Source organism: Hylobates moloch, unplaced genomic scaffold, assembly GCF_009828535.3.
Source record: "Hylobates moloch isolate HMO894 unplaced genomic scaffold, HMol_V3 SCAFFOLD_4, whole genome shotgun sequence".
NCBI lineage: Eukaryota > Metazoa > Chordata > Mammalia > Primates > Hylobatidae > Hylobates > Hylobates moloch.
This window is the reverse complement of record NW_026652279.1, coordinates 108,040,777-108,063,867: the sequence shown is the minus strand read 5'-3', so window position 1 is coordinate 108,063,867 and position 23,091 is coordinate 108,040,777. Positions and strand designations below refer to the sequence as shown.

At 44.2% G+C, this 23,091-nt stretch overlaps 1 protein-coding gene across 1 annotated transcript in view; it reads left to right on the top strand.

Annotated features, from left to right (window-relative positions):
* Positions 1-17,951, top strand: part of RUBCNL (rubicon like autophagy enhancer) — a 50,674-nt gene extending 32,723 nt beyond the window's left edge. Inside the window, exons 7-13 of the mRNA XM_058438165.1 lie at positions 1,266-1,411; positions 4,759-4,823; positions 11,062-11,300; positions 12,068-12,129; positions 15,804-15,957; positions 16,573-16,663; positions 17,786-17,951. Of these exons, the coding sequence (XP_058294148.1) occupies positions 1,266-1,411; positions 4,759-4,823; positions 11,062-11,300; positions 12,068-12,129; positions 15,804-15,957; positions 16,573-16,663; positions 17,786-17,898 (870 nt within the window). The 3' untranslated portion in view covers positions 17,899-17,951. The remainder of the gene's footprint in view (positions 1-1,265; positions 1,412-4,758; positions 4,824-11,061; positions 11,301-12,067; positions 12,130-15,803; positions 15,958-16,572; positions 16,664-17,785) is intronic.
* The last annotated feature ends 5,140 nt before the right edge of the window (positions 17,952-23,091 follow it).

Below are 23,091 nucleotides of genomic sequence, written 5' to 3'. Positions count from 1 at the left end.
CCTTATTTTTATTTTTAAGTGGTGGGCCCAGCCTCCCAGCAGGGCTAGTCAGCTGTGAAGCAGGAGTCATGCCCAGGCTGCCTCATTGGAAAGTACATGTTGGTTCCCTCATGGAACACACTGTTCACTGCTGTCAGAGAGCAAGCAGCCTTCTGAGGGTAGAGAACATTATGACAAAGGCTAAAACAGGGGTAGGGAAAATGCCCTCGAAGTGCAGAGGAAGGAGTGTTTAATTTTACTGGGGGAACTTAGGAAGGCTGACTGCAGATTTCAGAACTTGAGCTAAGTATTGGGCTGGCCAGAACTGTGGCAGGTAGAAAGGTTGGGGGAGGACGTTCTTGGCAAAGGGGAGCTGCAGCAAAAGTGGAGGGGCATGCTATGCTGTTGAGCAGAGTGATTCGGTGTGGTTGGATAATACCCATTTGTGAGTATTTGTGTGTGAGAGGTTGTTCTTTATGGAAATCAAGTTTGAATGATAGTAGCCAAATTGTGGAGGATACAGAATGCTAATTTGAGAAGTTTGGATTTTATTTTATTTTATTTTATTTATTTTTTGAGATGGAGTCTCACTCTGTTGCCCAGGCTGGAGTGCAGTGGCACAAGCTCAACTCACTGCAACCTCTGCCTCCTGGGTTCAAGCAATTTCTGGCTAACTTTTGTATTTTTAGTAGAGACAGGGTTTCACTATGTTGGCCAGGCTGGTCTCAAACTCCTGACCTCAAGTGATCCACCCACCTCGGCCTCCCAAAGTGCTAGGATTACAGGCATGAGCCACTGCACCTGGCTGAGAAGTTTGGATTTTAAATGACAGTAGGAAAGTCCAGTGGTTCAGGGGGGAGGCACTGAACATTTATAAGCAAGGGGAATGGTCTGAATAGAGCTGTTTCTGGGGAAGACTAATAATGATAGGGGTTCTGATTGGTAGTATTTGTCAGTCTGTCGCCTAAGAGGGATGAGGCTTCTGCTATTCATAAATGCATTCCAGGTCAAAATGACCTACTTACAGTAAATTTGAAGTCTGGAAATAAATGAACTAAAAATACTAAGAAAAGTGATCTCATCTGGGTGGCGTTTAAAGCAATTCTCTTGCAGATGGCTTTAGAGATGTAGAGGGCTCTTGGTATGCCCTTTAGTTCAGTTAAAAGCACTATTAATTTTTCATGGTAAATTTTAATGTTGGAAATACATTTAGATGTTCCTTTAATTTAAATTCTTTGAAATATGCTTGTTTAAGTTGTTCCTAAATCATTTTATGTCTCATGCAGGTCGTAAATGAAGAGCGTGTCCAAAAAGACTTTGAATCCAGTATGAATGTAGTACAGGAAATTAAATTTAAGTCTAGGATCAGAGGGACTGAAGACTGGGCTCCTCCTAGATTTCAAATCATATTTAATATTCATCCACCACTCAAGTAAGTATGGGCTGCTGATTGGGCCTCCAATCCATTTAAATCACATTGTGACAGATCCCACATGGCTCTCTATGGCAGTAGGTGAAAAAAATACATATGCTAAAGAACACCGGGAAATTTGTTTTAGGGAAAGGAAAGTTGGCTGTATTTTCTGGCTTAGGTTTTTTTTTTTTTTTTCCTCTTGTTTACCATGGACTTTTGGGGGCTCTGTAAATTTTGACAAGTTGAGAATTCAGCTATGCAACCCTAATTGTGAATATTACATAGCAACTCAAAATTAAATAGGCTTAAAGGGGATTTTTAAAAGTGGCTAATATCAAAACTTAAAAATTATATACAATATATATTTTTAATTTGTTTCCTTTTTAAAAAAATTAGAGATGGGGTTTCACCATGTTGCCCAGGCTGGTGTCGGACTCCTGGGCTCAAGTGATCTGCCCACTTCAGCTTCCCAAAGTGCTGGGATTACAGGTGTGAGCCACCTCGCTCAGCCTATGATAATTTTAAAAGACTGGACCACTTCATCTTCCAGAACAATCAGTGTGAAATAAAAATGAATGAACAAACTTCTAAAAAAGGAACATTTAATCTTAGGGAAAGCACTTATAGTTAAGAAATGTTACAGAGGCCGGGTACGGTGGCTCACACCTGTCTGTAATCCCAGCACTTTGGGAGGCGTAGGCTGGGGTCGGGGATCACCTGATGTCAGGAGTTTGAGGCCAGCCTGGGCAACATGGTGAAACCCTCTCTCTAAAATATAAAAATTAACTAGGTGTGGTGGGCGCAGGCCTGTAATCCCAGCTACCGGGAGGCTAAGGAGCAAGAATTGCTTTAACCCGGGAGGCAGAGGTTGCAGTGAGCTGAGATTGCACCAGTGCACTCCAGCCTGGGTAACAGAGCGAGACTCAATCTCAAAACCAACAAAAGAAATGTAACAAAATGTAAATAAAACTATGTTTGTTCTCTAAGAAGTAACAATTCTAAAAGACAAAACAACGAAGATTATGCAAAAAATGAAATAAACCTATAAATTTAAAGTAATAGTTTAATTGTAATTTGTTCTGAGACTATAGGACAGATTATGGACAAAGATTATACACAAAACATTTTAACCAGATATAATTTTTCCATCCCTCTTGGTTTGTATTCAATTTGGTGTGCAAACCGCCAAGCGTTACAAAGGGACCAGCGAGGGTTGTTGACTGTGCCCAAGGGACTGGAGAGGGGTTGACTCTGCCCCATGGAGATGCCTTATAGACTAGATCTTTCTTTGTTTTTCTTCTTTTGAGAGAATGCCAAGAAAGTCTCTGGGGCTGCTTGGGCAGAACTCCCTCTCTAGGCATTGTGAGGGGTCACTTTTCTTAGCCTGGGGTATCTTTTCTTTAGGGGTTTCCTAGGTCCTCGCTATGGCACCTGGGCAGAGATTTAGCGTATTTTTACCTTGGCCATCTTTGCTGATCCTGAACTGTAATCAAATTTTACAATTTCCTTGGTATTTCCAAGTCACATGTAAAACTATGGCATAAACAGTTCAATAGGAAATCCCTCAGGCCGGGCACAGTGGCCGATGCCTGTAATCCCAGCACTTTGGGAGGCCGAGGTGGGCGGGATCACCTGAGGTAAGGGGTTCAAGACCAGCTTGGCTAACATGGCGGAACCCCATCTCTACTAAAAATTCAAAAATTTGCCAGGCGTGGTGGTGCATGCCTGTGGTCTCAGCTACTTGAGAGGCTGAGGCAGGAGAACCGCTTGAACTCGGGAGGTGAAGGTTGCAGTGAGCCAAGATAGCACCACTGCACTCCAGCCTGGGTGACAGAGTAAGCCTCCATCTCAAAAAAAAAAAAAAAAAGAAAGAAAATCCCTCAGTGGAATGGAATATCTGAAAGAGTCGGACCAACTCAAAGAGTCGAACCCGATCGGGCTCAAACCAAAGACACGCTGGTCACAGTCAAGAGATTTTATTGGAGGCACCAAGGCGACACCCAGAGGAGGAGAAGGAAGGAAGAAGGGGCGAGCTGCTTAGGTGCTGGGTTTTTATACTCAGTGGGGCTACGTGGGCATCGGTGATTGGCTTAGGGGCGGGGTTTGAGTAAAAGGCAGGAGGTGTTCTTCCCTGATTGGCCTTCTCTTGGCAGGCTCGCGGGGTGGAGAACCGGGAACTGGGGGTGAAGAACCCGGAACCGGCGCCATCTTACTGTGCCCATGTTACCCAACAAGATCTCTTACCAGAAATGTTTGATTTGATTTCTTTGTCTTACATTACCTCCTATTTGTCTAAATTTCTTTAGGTCCATTTGTGAATTTCCCAAGTGCATCATCTTTTGGTGTACGGCCTCCCTGAACTGTCTTCCTTGTATATAACATGTCTCTGGTTCTCTCTGGAGCTGGAACCCTATACATGGGTATCGAGACCTCCCTAAAAACCCCTTGGAGTTATCAGTGACACTGACTTCTGCTTTGGTTTTAACAGAAGCTTTTTTTTTTTTTTTTTTTTTTTTTTTTGAGACAGAGCCTCACTCTGTCGCCGAGGCTGGAGTGCAGTGGCGCGATCTCGGCTCACTGCAAGCTCCACCTCCTGGGTTCACGCCATTCTCCTGCCTTGGCCTCCTGAGTAGCTGGGACCACAGGCATCTGCCACCACGCCCGGCTAATTTTTTCTATTTTTCGTAGAGACAGGGTTTCACCATGTTAGCCAGGATGGCCTTGATCTCCTGACCTCGTGATCCACCTGCCTCGGCCTCCCAAACTGCTGGGATTACAGGCGTGAGCCACTGTGCCCGGCCTAGCAGAGACTTTTAAAGAGACGTAGCTTTAAGGCTGGGCACAGTGGCTCATGCCTGTAATTCCAGCACTTTGGGAGGCCAATGTAGGAGGATGACTTCAGGCCAGGAGTTCGAGACCAGCGTGGGCAGCATAGAGAGACCCTGTCTCTACAAAAAAATTAATAAATAAATAAAGTCCAAAAAAGCTAGCTGGGCATGGTGGTATGTACATGTAGTTCTAGCTACCTGCACAGGAGACTGAGGATTGCTTGAGCCAAGCCGAGGAGTTTGAGGCAGTAGTGAACTATGATCATGCCAGTGCCCTCCAGCCTGCGTGGCAGAGCAAGCTCCTGTCTCAGGAAAAAAAATAAATAAATAAAAATAAATTAGTCGTAGCTTTAAAAGACTCAGAGATTTCAACTAGAAAATTGTATTGAATAAATCTATTTCTTTCCCAAATGAAAAGTGACAAAGTTAAGGCCCCTAGTTGAGAAAAGTATCACGATGGCAATTTCTTTTCTAATTAGTGAAAAATGTACCATTGGCCTTCTGTGAAATGTAACTAGTATTATTTTTTGTATTCAGGAGGGACTTTGTGGTAGCAGCCCAGAATTTTTTCTGTGCCGGCTGTGGAACTCCAATAGAGCCTAGTAAGTACGGATAATGGATCGCCTGCTTATTATGTGATGACAAGGTCCAGAATAGCAAAGTAGAGCAGCGCATTGCTTGTGTAAGAGACGCCTTTGATGAAAAGTTGTTTTAAGAGCTTCACAGAAGTTGTCCTCTTTCTCATGAGGAGTCCATCATGACTGACACGGCTGTGTGACCAACTAGGACCGAGGACACCAGGACCAGCCTCCTAGTTCTCTCCCTGTTGGGCATCAGCTCCAGCCACGTGGCCTCCTGCTGCCCCTTGAAAATGCCAGGCTCACTTCCGACATATTTGCGTTTGTGGTTTTCTCTTCCCCCAAATGCTCTCCCTGCAGACACCCCCATGACTAATTCCTTTGCTTCTTTCACATTTTCACTCCGAAGTCACGAGGTCTTCCCTTGCTGCCCTATCTAAAATGCCTGTCTTGCCCCACTGCTGGCCACAGACAATCCCATGAACACTTTATATTACCCATCCTTATTTTTTTTATTTTCTTGCACAGTATTTTCTTAGAAGTTCCTTCTTATTTTGTATTCTTAGTACAGTAAAATAGTCTCTTATATTTTACTAATGTCTTATTATTATGTCTTCAACACTAGATTATAAGTTCTGTGAGGCCACATGTATTGTCTGTTATATTTATTACTGTAGTCCCAGCTTCTAGAAGAGTGCCTGGCATGTAGTAGGTCCTCAAAAGATATTTGTTGAGTAAAGGAATGGCTTAACAAGGAGCTAGCCAAACTTCTCTGAGAGAGTTTGAGGAGGTAGCCTGAGAGGATCATTCCTGGGCCAACTGAAGCCTAGAAGATTAGGCTTTCCTGGGCCAGGCACAGTGTCTCCCACCTGTAATCCCAGCACTTTGGGAGGCTGAGATGGGCGGATCACCTGAGGTCAGGAGTTTGAGACCAGCCTGGCCAACATGGTGAAACCACATCTTTACTAAAAATACAAAAAAATTAGCCAGGCGTGGGTGGCAGGCTCCTGTAATCCCAGCTACTCGGGAGGCTGAGACAGGAAAATTCCTTGAAACCAGGAGGCAGAGGTTGCAGTGAGCCGAGATCGCACTATTGTACTCCAGCCTGGGTGACAAAGTGAGACTCCGTCTCAAAAAAAAAAAAAAAAAAAAGCTCGGGCTTTCCTCAGTCAGAAATGCAAGTTTCCCCCTTGAGACTGGGAATCACTTGTTCGGCTCTGATGCTACCTATATGTCTGACCTGCAAAAGGCTGGAAAGAGGAGCTTTGTGGAAAGAGTTCCCTTAGCCTTTGATAGTCAGTTTTTGAAGGAAAAAGACTATGAGGAGCTCCTACTTCAAGAGATAAAAATAGCAAGCAGGAATCCATCTGGGCTTCCTCTCCCACACTGGATGATAATGCCTGATGGGCATCACCATTGTTGCTGATTTTCTTTGAATGAGTCATTTTCCCAGCACATCTAGTGGGGAACATGTCTCTTTGGTTAACCACTGTATCCTGGCGCTTCCGTAAATATCGAATGCATGAGTCAGAAACTGTACACATATGACTATCGCTTCACCAACTTTTTGTTATTTCCCTAAGCTTGTTCAGGTATAGCGATGTGTGTCTGTACTTTTGTACAGTGGCCTTGCCCTCAGGGAGCTTGCTTATCATCTTTTAGGGAAGATACACTCATCAGCCAAGTAAGTGTGTGTAACACAAAGTGATGTACGTAACAAAAGAGTCAAGAGTGCCGTGGGATTTACAGCAAGGGAACTTCATCTGAGCTTGAGAAGCTGGGAGTAAGAGGTTTCATCGGAAAGTGATTGCCCACAGAAGTAGGAGTGTTGGTCATGTGCAAAGGGCCTGTGGCAAGTAAAAGAAGCCCTGTGTGGCCAGAGAGTAAGAATAGGAGGAGAAAACATGCTGCAGAGGTAGGCAGAGCACAGATTGTAGACAGCATAGAAATAATTTTGGGCTTTTCCTGTTAGCTTCCTCTAGCTTCTAGGGTACATTATTTTTAACTTTTGACTTTGAGGTAATTTTAGACTTACAGAAGAGTTGCAAAAATAGTAGAGAGAGTTCCTGTACACCCTTCACCCAGCTTCCTCTACTGCTAACATCTTACATAATCATAGTTTCAACCTGAGAAATTAGCATTGGGTACAGTCCTATTAATGAAACCCCAGGCTTTATTCAGATTTCACCAGGTTTTCAGTAGCATCCTTTATCTGTTTCAGAATTCCATGTTGAGTTTAGTTGTCATGTTTTCCTTAGTCTCCTTCAATTTCCACACACTGAACATGACATTTTACCCTTTACTAGTTCAGTATATCCCAAAAATAAGGATAAGAAACAAGTTATCACACCAAAAAAATTAAAAACAATTCTCTATATTGTCTACTTCCTAGTCCTTTTTGTTCTTAAGGTATCATTTATGGCTATTTTTTCCATCTAGGTTGCAATCAAGTTTCATACATTGCATTTAGTTATTTATTCTCTTTAGTTAGCTTTATTCTAGAACTGCACTATGCAGTATGGTAGCACTAGCCCACCTGGCTATTTAAAATTAAATTTAAATTAATTGAAATTAAGAATTCAGTTCCTCAGTCACACTAACTACATTTCAAGTACTCAATAGCCACATGGAACTCATGGCTACTGTACTGGACAGCACAGATATAGAACACATTTATCCTCATGGAAAGTTATACTGGACATCTCTGTTCTAGAATATTTCCCTTCCACCCCACCCCCGATGCTGACTTTTCATAAAATGAGGACAATTGTGTTTTAGAGCAGGATTTCTCAACTTCAATACCATGGACTTTGTCGTGGGGGGGGGTCCTGTGCACTATAGGATGTTTAGCAGCATCAGTAGATGCCAGAAGCAGCTCCCAGTGGCAACTGAAAATGGCGCCAGACATTTGCAAATGCCCCTTGGGAGGCAAAATCACTCTTGGCCAAGAACCACTGGTTTAGGTCACTTTGTATTGTTCTGTTTTAGTTAAAGGACTTAGGAAACTAAAAAAGATGGATATTAGTTTATTCTGTATTGATAGTATAACAGCATGTATCCAATAAAGTTTGATGAATGAGTGAATGGATATTGAGTGTGTGTTGAGGAGTAGATGAAACTGTTGCTACGAGAAGCTCACAGGTGCCTAATCCTGAATTTCCCCTATTTCACCGAATTGACTAATTCAGTGTTCATGGCGACTCTAGAGAGCATGATTATCATGAATAACCAAAAACAACTCTATTTATTTGTTTGCTTTTAAACATCAACTCAGAGTATGACCTGGGTCTGAGGGACAATTTGGGCAAGTGCAAAGGCATTAGCTTCCTCTCCCTTTCCCGCCATCGAATGCAGCGGAGGAGGAGTGGGACATGATGGCTGTGGGCTGGAGCTTTGGCAGTCCAGGCTTGGGTTGGAATCCTGCCTGCCTACATACTGTTCACGTGGCCCTGCGTGTTGCCTAACTTCAGTGTCTTGTGCTTTCATCAGTGAAATAAGGAAGTAACTGTCCCTCTCTCACAGACTTTCGAGCACAGAATGACATAGTAAACATAAAACATTTAACTGATCTGTGGCACAGAGTAAGTGTTCAGTAAGATTCTTTTCTGTGGTCACTCCCAGCCAGGCCTTGTTTATTTTTTATTTTTATTTTTTTGAGATGGAGTTTCACTCTTGTTGCCCAGCCAGGCTGGAACGCAGTGGCGCAATCTCGGCTCACTGCAACCTCTGCCTCCCGGGTTCAAACAATTCTCCTGCCTCAGCCTCCCAAGTAGCAGGGATTACAAGCATGCACCACCACTCCAGGCTAATTTTGTATTTTTAGTAGAGATGGCGTTTCTCCATGTTAGTCAGGCTGGTCTCAAATTTCTGACCTCAGATAAGATCTCGGCTCACTGTAAACTCTGCCTCCCGGGTTCACACCATTCTCCTGCCTCAGCCTCCTGAGTAGCCGGGACTACAGGCACCCGCCACCACACCCAGCTAATTTTTTTGTATTTTTAGTAGAGATGGGGTTTCACCGTGTTAGCCAGGATGGTCTCGATCTCCTGACCTCGTGATCCGCCTGCCTTGGCCTCCCAAAGTGCTGGGATTACAGGCGTGAGCCACTGCGCCCGGCCAGGCCTTGTTTATTTTTAAAGCCGTTATTTGGAAATGATCTTCAGAATCTACAGTGTGCGGGTTCTACAGCAGCTGCTTTCCCATCCATGATTTCATTAATCCTCCCAATATATGGCAACTAAGATTTGTGTTATGCTGTATGATATTTCAATTACAAAGACATACATGACTCAAACTATGAATGATAAATATCAAACTTGGTTCATGTCAGAACCTAGTGTTGAGGGAGGGGCACATAGGAGACTTCAACTGAATTGTTTTCTTTCTGAAGCTGAGTGGTGAGTGCACAGGTATTTGTCGCATTAGTTTTTATACCTTTTGTTTGTTAATGTATTTTATTAGAGACATTTCCAAAAGTGGTCAATGAGTGTTTATTTTAGTAGATTAAAAAGTGCAGTGGGCGTGGTGAGGCCAAGACAGGTGGATCACTTGAGGTCAGGAGTTTGAGACCAGCCTGGCCAACATGGTGAAACCCCATCTCTACTAAAAATGCAAAAATTAGCTGGGCATGGTGGCGCACCCTGTAGTCCCAGCTACTGGGGAGGCTGAGGCAGGAGAATCGCTTGAACCCAGGAGGGAGAGGTTGCAGTGAACCGAGATCATGCCACTGCACACCAGCCTGGGCAACAGAGCAAGACTCCTTCTTAAAAAAAAAAAAAGGTGTAAAGAGCAAAAATTCCTTCTTTCCCCTACCCTCCAGAAATAGTCAGTGTTGGCTTTTTGGTGGAGATCTAGACAGTGCATATATGTTTATGTGTATGTTTATATATATGTTAAATAAAATTGAGATCACATTGTACCTATTTGTAACTGGACGTCCACTTTCCATGCTCTTCCATGTACTTTATGGGCTGTATGGCATTTCATGTTGAGTGCACCATACTTATTTAGCCAATTGCCTTTTGATGGACATTTTGGCTGCCACCCCCATTATAAATGTGCTGTAATGAACACCTTTTTATATCACTATGTGTGCCTGTTAGCACTTCTGTCTGATGGAGTCACAGAAGCAGGATTACTGTTCCACGTGTAATAAGAATTGAAGTCTATCACAAAAACATCTTCCTACAAATTAGTTCTATCAGTGCTAGACGTTAAGTGCCCTCCTCTAGATACTGCACCAGTTCTGGGTCTTCTAAATTTATGACAGGCTGAGTCAAAACAGAGTATCTCACTTTTCTTTTCTTTTCTTTCATTTCATTTCAATTTCATTTTATTATTTGTCATCAGTTTGTGACAGGGTCTTACTCTCTTGCCCAGGCTGGAATGCAGTGGCATGATGATGGTTCACTGTAGCCTCCACCTTCAAGCAATCCTCCTGCCTTAGCCTCCCAAGTAGCTAGGACTACAGGCACACACCACATTGCCTGGCTAATTTTTTTTTGTGTGTGTGTGTGGAGATGGGGTCCCATTATGTTGCTGACGCTGGTCTTGAACTCCTGGGCTCAAGCAATCCTCCCGTCTTGGCCTCCCAAAGTGCTAGGATTACCAGTACAAGCCACTGTGCTCAGCCTCACTTTTAAAATATGCATTTTTTTGTTTCTGAGATTGCTTTTCTCTGTTAGTTATCTGCGTTTCTTCTTGCCATAAATTATCTATTCCTATCCTTTGTGCATTTTTATATTTTTTTCTCATTGATTTATCAAGGTCTTTATGGTGCTGCTTCCTAACATTGTATATATACTGCTTCACAATTTATAAAGCACTTTTCCTATGTGTAATATCACTCAATCCAGTTCTGAGCTGCATTTTATGGTCTCAGAATAGTTAGCCTAACCTGCCTTCAGTCTTCCTGCTAGTGAGAGGAGTCTGGACTCCCACCCAGATTTCCAGATCCTAAAATGAATGTTCCTTTTGCTACACTGCAGTTTGCAATTTCCATCTTCCAAATCCAGGAGTATTTTGGGAAGGTTTTGTTTTTCCGACATCTGTTCCACAAGAGCAGAGCTCATGAATGGCCATGATTTAATTCCCCAAGTCTCTGCCGGAGCCTTCCCAGCTGTCATGAGGTTGAGTATGGCTTTATCATCATGAAACAAGTCATCAGAGTCTTTGAATCTTGCGTAGGAATTGAAAGTCAGGGGTAGACCAGGATAGGTTTTCAGCACCAGGTGCGGCACTCACCCTCCGGTATGCTTGGCAGAGTTTGTGAAGCGGCTCCGGTACTGCGAATACCTAGGGAAGTATTTCTGTGACTGCTGCCACTCATATGCAGAGTCCTGCATCCCTGCCCGAATCCTGATGATGTGGGACTTCAAGAAGTACTACGTCAGCAATTTCTCCAAACGGCTGCTCGACAGCATATGGCACCAGCCCATTTTCAATTTGCTAAGCATCGGCCAAAGCCTGTATGCGAAAGCCAAGGAGCTGGACAAAGTGAAGGTGAGCCGCAGCCCCAACCCCATCCCTCTCATTGGAAGTGTCCTGTGGCAGGAAATGCACATCACACTAGCTTGGGGAACCCACAGATATATCCTCTAAGAGGCAAATGGATCATAAAGCGAGTGAAGCGGCTGGGCGCAGGGGCTCAAGCCCATAATCCCAGCACTTTGAGAGGCCAAGGTGGGCGGATTGCCTGAGGTCAGGAGTTCGAGACTAGCCTGGCCAACATGGTAAAATCCCATCTCTACTAGAAATACAAAAAAAAAAAAAAAAATTAGTTGGGTGTAGTAGCACACGCCTGTAATCCCAGCTATTTGGGGAGGCTGAGGCAGGAGAATCGCTTGAACCCGGGAGGTGGAGGTTGCAGTAAGCCGAGATTGCACTACTGCTCTCCAGCCTGGGTAACAGAGCAAGACCCTGTCTCAAAAAGAAAAAAAGAGTGAAGCTTACACTTTGGAGCCCCTCTCCTGCACAGGCTCTTTCCAAGGCCCTACACTGAATCTTATACTTAGTATTATGTTTTTCTTGAAGAAGGCCCCAAAGTTCTGTAAGTTTCAGCTTCTACAAAACCTGGATCCATCCAGGGCACACTCTGTGGATCAGCGGACTCAGTTGTGAAGCCTTGCTCTATAGGCTGTTTGCTTTCAAGGTTTGTTTTGTACAAATGCAGCACTTCAAGGTTAGAAATAACAGTGAAATTTGACTTGCACTTTTCCCATGTCATTTATTACATTTAACTTTCCCCCGTGTTTGGTTTCTCCCATCAGGAAATTCAGGAGCAGCTCTTCCATATCAAGAAGCTGTTGAAGACCTGTAGGTTTGCTGACAGGTACTATTCTCAGCTGGGACAGGCTGCCTTCCCTCCATACATCTGCTAGTCATATTAGTGCCTCCTGCATCTGGCTCCCCCATTACACAGGGCTTCTTAGCACAGTGATGACCTCATGGCTTTCCTTGGGAAATCATGCCGTCTCTTTGAATTACTAAGCCAATAGTGGAATGCATTAGTCTGTTCTTAAGTAGCTAATAAAGACATACCAGAGATTGGGTAAGTTATAAAGGAAAGAGGTTTAATTGACTCACAGTTCATATAGCTGGGGAGGCCTCACAATCATGGTAGAAGGTGAATGAGGAGCAAATGCACGTCTTACATGGTGGCAGGCAAAGAGAGAGCATTTGCAGGGGAACTCTCCTTTATAAAGCCATCAGATCAGCCAGGCACAGTGGCTCACGCCTGTAATCCCAGCACTTTGGGAGGCCAAGGTGAGTGGATCATGAGGTCAAGAGATCGAGACCATCCTGGCCAACATGGTGAAAGTCTGTCTCTACTAAAATTACAAAAATTAGCTAGGCGTGGTGCTGCATGCCTCTAGTCCCAGCTACTTGGGAGGCTGAGGCGGGAGAATCGCTTGAACATGGGAGGCAGAGGTTGCAGTGAGTCAAGATCGTACCACTGAACTCCAGCCTAGAGACAGAACGAGACTGTCTCAAAAAAAAAAAAAAAAAATCAGATCTCGTGAGACTTATTCACTACCATGAGAACAACACAGGAAAGATGTGCCTCATGATTCAATTACCTCCCACCAGGCTCCTTCCATGACATGTGGGAATTATGGGAGCTACAATTCAAGATGAGATTTGGGTGGGGACACAGCCTAACCATATAATGGAGAATTTAACTCATTAAGAAGAATGGTTTAGTTGGAGGATGAAACAATTCTAGCCAGTGACCTTTTTATTATTATTATTGTTATCATTAAATTGTGGTAAATATATATAAAATTTACCATCTTAACCATTTTTAGAATATACTTCAGTGAGATTAAGGTATTCACATTGTTATGCAATCATCACCACCATCCAGCCCCCAAACCCTTTTCATCTTGCAAAACTAAAATTCTGTATCATTTAACAACTCCCCATTCCCTCTTCCTTGTAGCCTAACTCCTGGCAGCCACTATTCTACTTTCTGTCTCCATGATTTTGCCCACACACATGCCTTATATAAGTGGAATCTTACAGTATTTGTCTTTTTGTGACTGGCTTGTTTGACTTAGCATAAAGTCCTCAAAGTTCATTCATGTTGTAGCATGTGTCAGAATTTCCTTCCTTTTTTTTTTTTGAGACAGAGTCTCGCTCTGTTGCCCAGGCTGGAGTGCAGTGGCGCTATCTCGGCTCACTGCAAGCTCTACCTCCCGGGTTCACGCCATTCTCCTGCCTCAGCCTCCCCGGTAGCTGGGACTACAGGCACCCGCCACCATGCCCGGCTAATTTTTTGTGTGTTTTTAGTAGAGACGAGGTTTCACCGTGTTAGCCAGGATGATTTTGATCTCCTGACCTCGTGATCCCCCTGCCTCGGACTCCCAAAGTGTTGGGATTACAGGCGTGAACCACAGCTCCCAGCCAGAATTTCCTTCCTTCTTAAGGTTGAATAATATTTCATTGTATGTATATACTACATTTTTTTAATCCATCTATTCATCCATAGACACTAGGGTTGCTTCCCCTCCTTGGCTATTGTGAATAAAGTGGATATGACCATGAGTATACCAGGGGCCTTTTAAAACCCCTTATAGGGAGGCACGTCTAACCAAGTGGGATCATGGTCTTCAGAAATTCTACTTTTAGAAGTTTATCCTAAGGACATACTGATGGATATAGGCAAAAATTTAAAGTATAGTTTTTTTTTTTTTTTTTAGACAGAGTCTCGCTCTGTCGCCCAGTTTGGCGTGCAGTGGCACAGTCTTGGCTCACTGCAGCCTCTTCCTCCCAGGTTCAAGTGATTGTCGTGCCTCACCCTCCCAAGTAGGTGGGATTACAGACATGTTTCATCACACCTGGCTAATTTTTGTATTTTTAGTAGAGACAGGGTTTCACCATGTTGGCCAGGCTGGTCTTAAACTCCCGACCTCAGGTGGTCTGCCTGCCTCAGCCTCCCAAAGTGTTGGGATTACTAGTTTTGTTTTTAAATAAGAAAAGGCATTAAAAGTCTATTAAGAGGTATTATGCTCTCTCCCTGGGTGATGGGATCATTGGTACACCAAACCTCAGTGTCCTGCAATATACCTATGTAACAAACCTGCACACATACCCCCAAATCTAAAATGAAAGTTGAAATTATTTTAAAAATCTAGGTGTTCATAATAGGGCAGTACTTACATTAATACCATGTCCATAGAATAGAATACTATACAACCAGTAAAGACTTAGGCATGAATTCATTGAGAGAGAGATTTTTAAGTAGAAAAAGCATAGGTTACTCAAGGAAGTTAAGATTATTTATTGTAGTTGGTGGAATGACAGAGTTTTTAAATAAATGGTTTAGCTTTAAAGCGTTTTTTCAGTCTCTAATCTTTAATGATGATGTATTGCTTTTTAATTAAATTTTGGGGGAAGGAGCATATATTCTAGAGTCATTTGGTTTTGAGCCTTTGCTTCATGGCCTTGGCATGGCATTGGTCTCAGGGCCTCGCTTTTTTCATCCACAACATATAACAATACCTATACTTCCTATCTTGTACAAAAATTCTTGAATATCCATTCTGGGCTTCATATAAAAACAGTTAGTAGATCTGTGTTAAGTCCAGAGGGATGGTCAGCACAAACCGATCATTGCTGGCCTGAGTGTTAGACATTGTGTCGGGGGACCATGAGGATACAAATGGAGGCAGCATTTAGCTCAGTTAGGAGTGAGATAGGATAGAGAGCAAGCAAGGATTCCAGGAGAAAAAGGCTGAGCTTGAAGAGTAAGGTGGAGCAAAGGAGAGGGATTGGGGATTCTCCAGGCAGAGGATGCTGCAGGAGTGGGCACCTCAGGCTGGGTGCAGAATTGAAGAGGATTTGGCGTTGTAGCATGCCAAGTCCAGTGTAGGCCGTGGCTGTCTTGGAAGTGCAGGGAATGGTGCTTCTATTAGCCATTGAGAGAATTCAGGTCGACACCTGCTGGGTTTGGAAAAGATGAAGTTTTGAATGCCCTAAGGGACCATGACCACTGGCAGTTGGCTGCATGAGCCTTAAGCTCAGTGCCTGACTTGTACATTTGGAAGTCGTAGGCTTGCTGAGTGAGCGAGAATTCTCGCAGCTGAGCCAACAGTCCGTAAGGCTGATAGTCTTGAAATGTAGCTGGAAGAAATAAGGTAGGAATTTTGATTACTTGGTAATCAAAGGGTACTAGGTACACATTCTTTAAGACTTAAAAAACTAATGCTCAGTTTTCTTTTGCTCGATGTGTGCATGGGTAGGCTGTTGCAAGAGATGCGGGTCTCTGCTTATTCAGCTTTTTGAAATCAGCTTTCATGGAATTTTAACTTCTTGGCTTCCAAGAAAACTTGCAACATGTAGAATGGTGGCGAGCATGGTTCACTGTTGTTCTTGGAGCTATTTATTTTTTAAATTGAGTTAAAAAAATTAAGTGTGAGTGCCAAGAGAAAACAACTGGCCCCATTCTTCCCCGGCCTCTGTGTGGGTGGGTTTCTGAATTCCTCTTTGTTTCCTCTCTGGCAGTGCATTAAAGGAGTTCGAGCAGGTGCCGGGACACTTGACTGATGAGCTCCACCTGTTCTCTCTTGAGGATCTGGTCAGGATCAAGAAAGGGCTGCTGGCACCCTTACTCAAGGACATTCTGAAAGCTTCCCTTGCACATGTGGCTGGCTGTGAGGTGAGGGTGTACCCGGAACAGATGTGTTCCCGATGCACCAGGGCCTGTGCTGCGTGTTCCGCACTTGACTTCATTTAACTCTCACAAACCCTGAGGGAAGTGCTGGTGAGCTAGTTAGAGATGAGAAAACTGAGGTCAGAGCTGTGAAGTAACAGCTGAGATACCCCTGCTGGTAAGTGGCAGAGCTGGGATGCAAGCCTGGACCAATGGACTTCATCTAGGTGCCCAGTTCTGCTCAGGGCCCACTCTGCCCTGACGCGCCAAATATAGTCATGTGGAACCAGGATTCGATGGAACAGGAAGCTCTGTGTCTACATGGATTGAAGAATTGTAGTGCAGCAATGAGAAATGAAATTAGATCACTTCAGAGTGCATGTTTACAATTAGGACCTTACTCTGGTACTTTAAAACTGCTTTGATGTGGAATTGGATGAATGTACATTTTTATCTTTTTTTTTATTCTGACCCATTCATTGCTGCAAAACAATATCCTTTTCCTTCTAGAGGTTGGACTCATAGACATTCAAACGCTGATGTTTATAAAGTTCTGTAATAGTGAAAACTCAGCTTCTCCATCAAGAGAAGGTTGTAACTTTTTGATGTCTTCTTTTACAGCTGTGTCAAGGAAAGGGCTTTATTTGTGAATTTTGCCAGAATACGACTGTCATCTTCCCATTTCAGACAGCAACATGTAGAAGATGTTCAGGTATCTTAATAACTTAATAACATAAGCTTAATAATAGGTTAACTAATTAAACTAAGTTTAGTAACTTAAGCACAAAATTAACTTAAGCTGAATAATAGCTTAATACTTTAAGCACAGTTATTTAAAGTACAGTCACGCTGGTGTGTGCTTGTATGCTGGATTGGAGATAATGAAGTTTTGGGCACAGAGGGAGTATTTGGGTGGGGCAGGGATAAAGGATAATGTCTTCTGGTGCAGGGTTTGGATAGAGGAGATGGTCCCTTTGTTGCCTATGCCCACCTCTCTGTCTTGTAATTGGATCATTCATGCCCAGTGGTGAAGTCTCTGGCTGCTTTTGCGCCACAGAGGCAGAGTTGAGTAGCTGTCGTAGAGACCACGTGGCCCACAGGGTCTAAAACATTTGCTATCTGGCTCTTTACAGAAAAGGTTGCCGACCCTTCTACAGTATTAGTGCCCGAGAGAATCCTGTGTTCTGTAAACTCTGTTTCATGGGAGAGATCCTGGTAATGAACTCTGCCTTCACCCTTGATAGGGGCATATCCTCCTCTCAGGCCACTCCAGTGTCGTCTCCCCACCCCTTTAGGCAGTGTTGCAGGACTGGCTCCCCAGCAAAGAGACTTTGGGGCAGAGATTTGCCTACAAAGAGTTTCATGTTCTTCAACTTAATACCTGTAGGGGTGTGCAGGCAGCAAGACTGGGAGAGGGAGAAGTTGAACTGTGGTGGGGTTGCAGTGGAGCCCTCAGCTCATCTCACGGGGAGCTCTGGAGTTTGGTGGCCTTTCAGCATCGTTCCAAACTGGGGACAAATTGGGACCGGCCTACTCACTATAGAGTGATCAGTCATTGAATGCAGGCTGGTGCCAGGAGGGGGACAAAGCAGCTTTCTCGATGTAGGGCCGTTTCTAGAGAAAGAATGTGGCTTCCCCAGAGTTGGAAGAGTCCAACAGGTCTGCTGAAGTGTGACCTGCTGAAACGTGAGTTTCAGCCTGGCTGATTTCTTTTTAGAAGACTCTGGGCTCTGGATTCAGACCCCCCTCCCTCCCTAGGATGGAGACAAATGTCTGCAGAAATGTGAGAAAACAAGATAGCCTGTTTGCTGATGGCTGTCTTCCTTGCTTGCAGCGTGCAGGGCGTGCTTTCACAAACAGTGCTTCCAGTCCTCCGAGTGCCCCCGGTGTGCGAGGATCACAGCGAGGAGAAAACTTCTGGAAAGCGTGGCCTCTGCAGCAACATGATGCCCCTGAATACTGTGAAAAAGACTGTTCAGCATGCCTTATGATAACACCGATTTGTGTCTATTATTGGTGACATTGTTTTAGATATCGGGTATTGTATATTAAGGAAAAAGATGGTCTATATTCTCTTTATTGCATATACTTAATGTTTCAAAAGAATGCAGATTCTGTGATTAAGCACAGGGTTGATAGTAGTGGTTTTGTTTACAAATGTTCTGTTTTGGCTGCTATTGGTTTTTTAAAGAGGTTTTTTATACTTTTGTATTTGAATAGTTATGTTTCGCTGATGCTGAGCCAGTTTGTGTGTGTGTGCATATATGTGAACTGTAACTGACAAGATGAATTACTCAATTTCTCTTCCTCTAAAGCTTGTTTGATGAAACTGGTTGGTCCTTTCAGTGAACAAAAATATGACCCCAAATCTGTTTGCTCTGGCTTTTATTTCTTCAGGAAACAGACTTCCACTTAAATGCCATTTTGTGATTGTGTCAATCATACACATTTTATTTACTCCAGAGTTTGAATAGAGGGTACACATTTCTTCTGCAGATTCATTTCATGATGAGTTTCAGTTGCTTTGCAGGGCGTGTAGGTCCAGTTGAAGTGCAGTTTGAAGCAACTGCTTCTAGATGGCACTCTTTCAGGTGGCACAAATCGAACCTGTATTTGTCATCTCTGTTCCACACGCTGCAATGTCGAGGGATGCAGAAGTGAGTAGAATTCCATCCCTGCCCTTGAGGATCTTGCTTTAATAGATGTAAAACTGAACATAAGGTATTTGCAGATTTAAACAAACTGGGGGAAATAATGAACAGTGTGATTCTAGTAATAATATTAAAATCACAGACATCGACTAAGAAGGTTAAATGAATCACAAAACCTTTATGAATTTCTTTTTTCTAATAGTTCTTATATGTTTTCCTGAAACATGTGAGCCTATTCTTTTTTCTTCTACTTTCTGTATACTTTCTCCCACTTGAGAAAGGGGCCTTGAGGCTGCGTCCCTTCATGGTATAGCTTTAGACTGAATGGTTTTCAACCTAGGGCTTGGGTGTTATATTCCCTGGGATTCACATGCCCTACCTAAACCTACCTTGATTTTCTCAGACAGCACAGGCAGGCAATAAAGTGTCACAGATTGTCCCCAACCCCATCAAGCCGTGTATATGGGTGTGTTTTATTCAATGGGATAGTATTGAGCACATGAAAGAAATGAATGACTTCTGTCCATCTCTTTTCATTCAGTCTTCTCATTCTGTCAATTGTTTTCTCATCCGCGATGCCTCTGCCAGAACTGTGCTCACATCCATTGTTTAAGCCAGATCTTTTTTAAGTATTATAGAAGTGTAGAGGCACATAGAATAAATAAAACCAGACTTCAAACAATGTTTCATTCTTGCCCATTGCCCCTATTCTCTGTTAGGAATCAAGGGTAAGAGTGGTATGTTCACATTCCTTTCTGAGGTAGATGTCTATATCTCCATTTACAGGCAAGGAAACTGAGGCCTAGAGAAGAGAAATAACTTTCCTAGGTTCCCACAGGAAGTGCATGATGGAGCTGGGGTTGGCATTCAAGTCCACCTGCCTCCAAAGCCCATGCTTAGCCCATGCTTAGCCCCTGCTTCTTTTGTGGTGTCTTTCTAAGACAAGGGAGTGAAAACAACCTTAACTGGTAAGTGTTGCTCCATCTTGCAGAAGTGGCATTGGGCGGAGTGTTTTCTCACATCAGTGTTGATTTAAGGCAGCTGCTGTGGCTCAAGCATTGCTTGAAGGGCCCTGTGCTCAGGGTCTGTATGTTTGTAAGGCACTGATGAGCCTGTGTGTGTTACGTATCTTTGGTATTAAGGAAGAGTGCACAGCAGTTGCCAGGAAGTGATGCTTTTGATTTTTTATTTTGAGGAAGAATGAGGTCATTTAAATAACTACAGTATGGGATTTGTCTGAGACTTTGTTCCTCTCCAGTGTGGTAATAGAGGCTTCTTCCCAGGAAGGCACCTGTTGTGGAAGTGATCTTCAGCCCACGTGGAGCACCCCATAGGGAAGTAATTAGTTGTGGCATATAGCTGTTTAATGGGTCTTCCTGATTGTGTGGGTTTTCTGTTCAACTCTTCCTTGGCTGCCGGAAAGAAGATGAATGCTTGGTCAGACCATTACCCGCTGTGAGGCATCAGTTGCAGTGCTGTAAAAGTCAGTGATTCATTTTCTGCCCTACACTCTTCACATGGGCAATTCCAGTAGTGTGTCATTTACAGTCATGATTCTCAACTGCAGGGAGGAAGTTACACCATCTCAAGGCAGAGACTATAGGATGAGGAGGGGCGAGCCATTCCAAAGACGTCTAGTGTGTTGACCTGGGTGAGAATTATTGGCCACAACTTCAGATTAGATCCCAAATATGCCACTTTCTACCTACCCATGGTGACTCTGGGTACTCTAGTTTGGTTCGTTTGAATCCTGCAAACCTCATGGTGAAATTTGATCCCCAGTGTTGAAGGTAGGCCTAATAAGAGGTGTCTGGGTCGTGCGGGCAGATCCCTCATGAATAGCTTGGTGGTGTCTTTGTGGTAATGAGTGAGTTCTCACTCTTAGTTTCCATGAGAGCTGGTCGTTATGAAGTCTGGCACCTCCCTGCCCTCTCTTTGCCTCCTCTGTTTCCATACAGTCTGCACACGCAGGCTCCCCTTCCCCTCTACCATGAGTGGAAGCAGCCGCACGTCCTCACCAGAAGCAGATATTGGTGCGATGCTTGTACAGCCTGAAGAACCATGAGCCAAATTAACCTCTTTTCTTTATGAATCACCCAGCCTCAGGTATTCCTTTATAGCAACACAAATAGACTCAGACACCGGGGAAGCCATTTAAATTATCTAAGCCTCTGTCTGTAAAATGAGGGATATGACTCTGCAGTTGAGATAAGGATTAGAAATGAAAATGAAGCACCCACTAAAAGGCCTGGTACAAGCAAGGGCAAATGGTAATAATGAGGTCTAGACAGATTACAAACTGAGTCATACCCCTTATTTTCTGTATCTCTGGGTAGGTTACTCCCTGGGTCTCAGTTTATAATCTGTAATACAAGGATTAGAACGATAGCTACTGTTGTGGGTTGAATTGTGTCCCATGAAAGAATATGTTAAAGGTCTATGCTGGTGTCTGTGCTGTGGCCTTTTGGGAACTAGGGTCTTTGCAGAGGTGGTTAAGTTAGGATGAGGACATAGTGCATTAGGATGAGTTTCAATCTAGTGACTGGTGTCCTTATAAGAAAAGGGAAATTGAGAGAAGAGAGAAGATGCAGGGAAGAACAAAAGCAGAGGTTGGGGTGATGCATCTACAAGCCAAGGAGCACCAAGGATTGCTGGCAGCCACTAGAAGCCGGAGAGAGGCAGGGGGCAGATTCTTCCTCAGAGCCTTCAAAAAAAACCCAACATGGCTGACCCCTTGATTTCAAACTTCTGACATTGAGAATTATGAGAGAATAAATTCCTGGTTTTTTTTGTTTTGTTTTTTTTTGAGATGGAGTCTTGCTCTGTCGCCCAGGCTGGAGTGCAGTGGTGCGATCTCGGCTCACTGCAACCTCCACCACCTGGGTTTAAGTGATTTTCCTGTCTCACCTTCCCGAATAGCTGGGATTGCAGGTGCACGCCACCAGGCCTGGATAATTTTTGTATTTTTAGTGGAGACGAGTTTTCACCATGTTGGCGAGGCTGGTCTCAAACTCCTGACCTCAGGTGATCTGCCTGCCTCGGCTTCCAAAAGTGCTGGGATTACAGGCCTGAGCCACTGTGCCTGGCCCTGTTGTTTTAAACCACCCAGAGTGTGGTCATTTGTCCGAGACTTCAGAATTCAAACCTGCTGGAAGGAACATGGTAGACATGTCGGGAAGGGGTTTGACATTCAGTTTCTGCCCCCAGGTCTGAGCCTGCATGGCTGGCTTAGCCACCGTCAGACTCTACCTGCAGGAAGCCTTCCTGAGCTCATCGCCAAAGGATGGTGAAGTGTGTCATTTGTCAACCTCCTTTAGAAGTGTGCTTCCTTAAAACAAGCATTTAAGGAGCTCTGTCTTTAAATAATTTCTCAACTGGTATGGGAAGGAAAACCGTAGTTCCCCTTTTTCACTTCACTAGAAACTAAACAACACTTTTATGAGTAATGCTGAGGTAGCAGGCTGCAGACACAATTGAGAAGCTTCAGCACAAACATGAGAAATCGAGAACCTTTGCGTCCTCGCATATCTGGGCAGCTCTCCAAGCCAAGGGGACTGAGGATTGAAGAGCTTAACCACATAGGTTAAGCAAATTGTGAATTTTTCCTTGCACTTTTTTTTTTTTTTTTTTTTTGAGACAGGGTCTCTCTCTGTCGCCCAGGCTGGAGTGCAGTTGGCGTGATCTCGGCTCACTGCAACCTCTGCCTCCTAGTTCAAGCGATTTTCCTGCCTCAGCTTCCTTAGTAGCTGGGACCACAGGCATGTGCCACCACGCCCAGCTAATTTTTTTCTGTTTTTGGTAGAGATGGGGTTTCGCCATGTTGGCCAGGCTGGTCTCAAACTCCTGACCTCAAGTGATCTGTCCCCCTCGGCCTCCCAGAGTGCTTGATTACAGGCACGAGCCACTACGCCCAGCCCTTCCTTGCACATTTTCTGGCCTCTACCTGTGCTTCCAGCCTTCTTTCTCCCCAGGGCTGCCTCCTCTTTTCTAGTCCTGCCGTGTTCCTCCCTCCATGGTCTTGTTCTTCTTGCGTCCCTTGCCTGGGATCAGAACTGCCCTTTCATCCTGGAAAGAGGCCCTGCTCTGGCCTTCCTCAGGCTACGTGCATCCCCATTGGTGAGGAGACAAAGGGCGAGGGCACCCAAAGCCCCCACCCCTCCTGTTAGATCATGTACCTGGAGCCGCAGACAGAATCCCCTGCCCTGTGGTCTCAAACCCACTTTTAGGGCTGCTCAGTCTTTCCCCTGGTCCAGTCCCTGAAAGTGAACTGTGCTGCTAAGACCAAGAGGCAGCCAAGGGGCAGCTGCTTGTGGGACGGAGCCAAAGTGGGAAGAGAGAGGGGCAGGGGTTGGCCCAATGCTAGCTATACCTGAGCCACCATGCTCCAGAGCAGAGCACTGAGGAGTCAAAGATCTCAAAATTCAAACCTGCGTTCTCGGGTCCTGATGAAGGCATATTCACCATGGTAGGAGGATAAAACATATTTCAA